The sequence below is a fragment of the Pocillopora damicornis genome, chromosome 7, assembly GCF_964200805.1.
Source record: "Pocillopora damicornis chromosome 7, jaPocDami1.2, whole genome shotgun sequence".
NCBI classification, from domain to species: Eukaryota; Metazoa; Cnidaria; class Anthozoa; order Scleractinia; family Pocilloporidae; genus Pocillopora; species Pocillopora damicornis.
The window spans coordinates 19,602,840-19,609,142 of record NC_142676.1 but is presented as its reverse complement, the minus strand read 5'-3'; the positions used below and the strand labels follow the sequence as shown (position 1 = coordinate 19,609,142).

The window sequence follows — 6,303 nt, the reverse complement described above, 5'->3', positions numbered from 1 at the left end:
CAACTATCATGGCAAACTTTTAATTCAGTGTTTGATTGATTACAGCTGTGTCGAGGTTGTTGGAAGAAAGCGTAGAAGTGCACGCAACAGCCCTGAAAGGTGTTTGTGGGTAGTTTCAGGCCACGGTTCCTTGACCTCAGGATTTGAGGGAAATATGAAGAAACTTTACTGATTTTTTTGAAATTCATTGATTACCGGATACTCAGATTACCTTTCGTGAGTGTCGCGCTTTTTTTTCGACAACCTCTTTGGAAACAACGGTATATCATTAAAACCATGATATGGGGGGGGGGGGGGGGGAAGAGTTGTGGCTTTCCTTTGTCATCGGTCGCGGTAAAATGACAAATGCGCCGCCATTTACCCGAGATCAGGATGCGACCCCTATGCAACCAGCCGCGATCTTTTTACCCTTTAATTCCAAGAGTGATTGGCTCCTAATTTCTCCCAGCAGTATCACTGTTGATTCAAACATTAAAGTCATGAGAATAAGGGAATGACCACCCACCAGAGAAGCCTTTGATTTTGAACAAGCTCTACTACCACAGGAAATACATAGAGAACAGTATGAAGAATATGCATACTGATGCTAGGGTGTAAATTGTTAACGGAAGACTGAAATGTGAGGTGCAAATAAGCTAGAAAATAACTCAAACGGCCTTTAAAGAAACTCTACTGTGCAGGTTTTAGGAAAAGTGTACCGAAACAAAACAATTTTAAGTCTGTGGCAGTCACACAATCTTAAACTAAGAATGAAAAACTTGTTTTTCTGACAAATATCAGCGTTATCATTTACTCGATGATGAAAACACCCCGGATATCTTCGACGTTTAAATCTTTTATTTACATTTCTGCCTCTGACATAAATTGAACATCAAATGTTCTATAATCAAAGACCTACACAGTTGTTCTCGGCACTGTTCTTTGCGTCCGCCTCATGCATGATAACTAGACTGTCCGTTTTAGTATATAGTAATTATAGTAAATTATTTTACAGATTCAACTTTGGATACCAAGAACGTTCAGCTAAATCATTTTCTAACAAAAACGATTTAGTGCAACAATTACCCTGGGATCAAGTCGACATAAAGCTATATCATTGAAACAAAGTTATAAAAATACTTAAATAATTATTGAATTTGTAAAGCTATTTTAAAAAAAGGACATTTCCAGGATACCTATCCTTCTCACACCTTGAGTGAGTCACCACTCGTTTCATTGTAATAGACATCTGTCACAATTACCGACATAATTACTATTCTTTTCAGTGCACTCAAATGACCCTTCCTAGACTTCTTGCGCTCGCTTTTCAATGAAAATTCTACCGTTTCAGTAGCATGCTGTCGAGGTCAGAAGGCCAATTTGTCTAATTAGGTTAACAGTTAGGCCGACCTGTTAACGTTATTAAAGAGTTCTTTGACAGGCAACTCCCTAATTATCGGAAAATATGTACAAACTTGCTTATCCATACATCCTGCTCATTGAAGTTCTCAAATCGATTTTCACATAGTAAACATAAGCGTAAAACCTCTTAGTAGATAATAAAATCGAGCAGTGGTTTGTATGGGTACAGTTAACCTGCACTTTTAAAAAGGATATTTTTTTAACGACTTGCATAGGTGCGAACACTAGCGCAAGTCTAAAAATTGTTGAGAGAGAATAAAGCATATACGAGGGATTCAGTCTCCGCTTGATTCACTCTTGATCCGAATATATAGCTTCCCTTTACTCTAAAGGACGACATCCTAGGTATGTACAATCGATTCTTCGATCTGTAAGTCTAAATGTAGCTTTCTCTATCCTGAAAATCACTAGCGTCCGAGTCTCTGAAAGGCTCTCTATCCATGTCATAAATAGTCCCAGAACCGCCAAAGAAGGTTGTCATAGACTCAGCGTAAGACGTCCCATCGTCCCACGCGGTATCTTCGACATCGGAGGAGTCTTCGTTGCCTAGCAACTTTCTCACTGAGTCACGACCCTTACGTAGTCTGTCAATGTACATTGTACTTTCACTCAAACTAAATAAGCTGCATTTACTCGACACTTTTTCTATTCCCAGTCCCCTGCAGGGCACCCGCAAGTCTTCGTCAAACTTCTGACCCTGGATGCCATACTTTTTTTGAACTTCATAGACTTTGTACCTTCGCGAGCGATGCAAGATAGAAATGTCTCTCAGCTCGCTGCTGATATTTCTCAAGCGTTTTTTAATATCTTCGAGAAACGAACTCTCAGTAACATTATCGTTACTCATCAGACCTTTCTCGCTGATAGAGTCGCAGTTGCTCCAGTTTATCGGTGTGTACTTACAGTCTTCTTCAAACTTTTTCTTGTATTGTGAGTGTTGATTTTGAACGCTGTAGCTGTCTCTCTTTGGAAGAAATTTTGTATCCTGAAACGAAGTCAGCTTTTTGCTCACTTTTTTCTTAGCATAGTCCAAAAACACCCTCAGCATTTCAGCCTCTTCGTGCTCTCTATCGGGGTAAACTCTCACTTCTCGGTATGATTCATTCAGGATCGCCAGAAACATGTTTATAAGTATAGAAGCCATGGTGGTCATGAACAGAAAGAAGTAGATTGGTCCAATAATCCGATTGGCCGACTTAAGATCTTGGTAGTCCGTGTCTCCTCCGATAAATAATCCGAACTGAGTTCGGAAGACTTCGGAAACACTCGAGTACGCTTTCGTTGTGCTACCGAAGACGAGAAGTGCGACTTGCATGAAGGCTAGGAATGCCACCATAAAGACAGCCGAGTAGGAAACGATTTTGGCGCGGCAGCGTACCATGCTTGCCGCCAAACTAGAAATGTGCTCGTTAAATTGTAAGATCTTGAGAACTTTTATGGTCAAAATGAATACTAGGACGGCTATAAGCGCATTTTCAAGATCTGACCACATCACAGTGTAGTGAAAGCTTGAAGTTTCAAAGGGATTTACGTGAATTCTGTTCACCAGCTTCGTTGTATAGTACCTTTGGAAAATGGAAAGCACAACTGTGGCAATTGCGGACAAAATCTGTGCCATCTCCACATAAGCCCATGCGGACTTGAAATAGGAGCATTTTTCCTTCCAGATTTTTACTGCCTCAGCAGTGATAAAGTAGAACACCATGAGAAGTACTATTAGCTCGCATACCGCGCTAAAAGAACGCTTTCCCGTCGCACCGTACAGTGACATCGTGTTGATTCTCTTAAACGTAGCTGCACCACCCAAGGGCAGAGCCTCATAAATGTAAGAGACAGCGCTGAAAAGATTTGTGGACGAGTCAAAAACCATAAACTCGATAAGAACCGCACGCGTTTTTTCATCAATCCATGAATTATTCTGCAAGTTTGTTATGACCCTCAGGGCAGATGCCTTTGTGTAGCCGAGATCTGCTACGAATCCACCTCCTCCGTAAAGTGCTCGTAGACCTTGAAGTGGAAGACTCTGCAGCTCTTCCGACGTTTTGTAACGCCAAGGTCTCGGGCACATCCGACGCAGTGCAAATTCCGAAAGCAACACCGTTTCATTGGTTGGAATTTTCCGCCATTGTGGCATACTGTAAAGGGTTTGGTCCTCACTGTCCCCACTATAAGGTGGCAGACAAGGGTGCAGTGTCTCTCTGAACTCGGAATACCGAGGTGAAATAGGACATGGGCCTGGAGTAAAATGGTAATCAAACCAATTAATGCAATATTTTGTGTGAAAAGTACAGAACCATGGGCCCGAAGTCTTTTGTGAATAATTATTCTCACCGTTTTGTTTTAAATTTACCTTAGTACTACATGAATTTTAAATGTCAGTTTGTTGACTCATGGCCAGTCATTTAAACTGAAAAGCGAGACACTTGTCTCTCATTATCCAAAGCAAAGGACTAGTTACAGATACAGCTGGTTACTGAGTATTGTTAGACGAGCAACATTCCTAGTCGCTACATTCCTTTATCAATTTACATTCCTAGTCGGTAGACAAATAAACGAACAACAGTCACGAGTAATTCCAACAAATAAGCTAGCCCTATCTTAATTTATCTTAAAGTACGTTTCGACCGAGTTGTAAAATGTTCGCTGGTTTTCCATAATAATAATACAGGAATATTTCCTACCTTGTTTCACCCTGAGCTGCCTAAAGCGGGGCATACCAACTAAGCATCCGGACATGTCTGACATAAATCCTTCTTTGTACTCGAAGGGCTGTCCGTTGTACCACTTTACGTCATACACAGCGGGAACCAGGTATTTCTGGGTCCACGCCCAAAAAGTGTTAGTATCCCGGACCTTTGAGGAAACAAATCACTTGTTAAGGTTTTTCATATGCGTGGTCTTTAAATGTTTTCTCCTTTTACCGTCAGACCTGGGGCTCGTGTTTTGAACTTTCCGGTAATGACCGGTTCCGAAAACTTCTCTTGTTCGCAGCCGTGTTTAAACTCAAGATAGATGTGTGTGTTAAGCATTGACACTCAAAAAATGATATCAACAAAAATCTCAATTAAAAAGACACTTCTCGCATCTTTAGCTGATGCGACTCTTGAGTTTATTCTCAGTTTTCATTTTAAAGGGGTGTTTGCTCAAGTTTAAAAGAAGTGTTGAAAATAAAGGTTTACCCTGTCAAATTTCGGCAACAGGTCATCAATTCCCTTTGTCATCCAATAGTGCCCAGTGTCTCTCCTACCGTAAGATATCGTCATCAGTGCCCAGGCAAAGATCAAGTAGAAAGCCAATTCAATGAGAACTCGCGCCATCACCATCACTCGTAAGCGGTACTCCCGAAACTTTTCTAGCTGCTGGTTGTCGGGTTTCAGTGGTTTATGGGATTCCCCCTAATGAGAAAGAACGAAAATAGAATTAAGAGTTATATCAGAGAAGCCCTCCTCTCCCTCCCCCCCGACAGGACCCTGCTCCCTGGCATTTCGTCAGGTTTCCCTTACATGTTACTTGTATGAATTTTGTTTTTGGAGATATCTTCTCCGACGCTATGTTAATCAACATACCTTAACTATAGACTGCGCCACTGACTTCTCGTTTTCTTTATCGCTCTCATCCTCCGGCGCCTTCTTGATGAGTAACGCCAACAATGAAGCTACAATTACTACCTTGATTGGTTGAATAAACAGAATGTCTTGGGTGAAAGACACCAAGATGGAAGTTAGCCATTTGTTAGACACTTCAGTGCCCCACATCATGCTGTAGAAGACAGTGAAAGCAGCTGAAGTTAGAGAAGTCAAAATGCATAGTGCCCAGGCGATATAAACAAAGAATCGCGACAAGAAGCAGCCTGTTCTGTGCGTTTCGTCCACCGTGAAGTTGTCACTGTTTGTGTTGAAGGCTTGAGTCACCTCTTGCCTACGTCTGCTGTTGCGGAACAGAAACACGATCAACACGTTCACAGGAACAACCAAAACAGCACTTTGTAAACCGATAATGATCTGTCGCCAGCTTAATACGAACGGCCCAAAGTGAAAAGCGTTGTCGGTATCCATAGCGCCAAACTGATAAAACATGGCATTCGTAACCATTGCAGACATCAACACGGATAAGCAACACGACACACGCTGAACGCGCGTAAATGAACTCGTCGGGGGTCTGGTGATAACCGACAGCCACACATGCCCGTCACCAAGCCCCATAGACACCCGACTGTAAAACTTGTTCTTAAAACTGTTGACTTCCTTAGTGGACGACGCGTAGAAGACGCGCTCGATTTTACCATCTTCCCTTTCGGCTGCTATCCAGCGGTTGCACAAAAAATGCCATGTGGTATCCGAAGTCGCATCCCGGATGACGATTTTGTTGACGAACCATTGAGGATTTTCTCCAGAGTTATCGTGCCAGATTTTGATATGTGATATATCACCCAGCGATTCCTTTAGCGACAATATAAATGTGTTAACACTTCCCCGAGCAAACAGCTTTTTGTTGCACATGGTGCTGCAGTTCAGCGGGATTACATCTGTGTCTATGTCTCCGTAAATCATGACGGCCACATTAGCGGAAGTTCCGCTTAGCCGCCACAAACCAGTGTAAATTTTCAGCTCGTAACAGTGGCTATTGGGATAAACGTCTCCTAAAGGAATCACCTGGGTTACCTAAAAGTTAAACAAAGAACATCAGCTCTCTCTTTGATACACTTTACTTATGGTCTTGTGCGCTCGGGGACACAAAGAGAATTGAATGGATGGACCAATTATCATGAGTAAGTTAAAACTACACGTTCTAATCACAGAGCGAACTGCAAGACGTAACAGGGTAATTTGGTATGATCAACTGCGTTGATAAATTTGATTGGCCACCGTAAAGAGTTTCAAAGCTGACGTTTCGAGCGTTAGC

The 6,303-nt window shown here is 42.0% G+C and overlaps 1 protein-coding gene across 4 annotated transcripts in view; it reads right to left on the bottom strand.

The window, feature by feature from the left end:
- Window positions 1-817: 817 nt before the first annotated feature.
- LOC113676107 (polycystin-1-like protein 2) overlaps window positions 818-6,303 on the bottom strand; it is a 35,969-nt gene continuing 30,483 nt past the window's right edge. For all 4 annotated transcript variants that reach the window (XM_089211099.1, XM_089211101.1, XM_027192756.2 and 1 more), the window contains 4 exons: window positions 4,968-6,062; window positions 4,581-4,796; window positions 4,083-4,254; window positions 818-3,636 (listed from right to left, as the gene is read on the bottom strand). In XM_089211099.1, coding sequence (XP_089067225.1) covers window positions 1,778-3,636; window positions 4,083-4,254; window positions 4,581-4,796; window positions 4,968-6,062 — 3,342 coding nt within the window. In that variant the 3' untranslated portion in view covers window positions 818-1,777. The remainder of the gene's footprint in view (window positions 3,637-4,082; window positions 4,255-4,580; window positions 4,797-4,967; window positions 6,063-6,303) is intronic.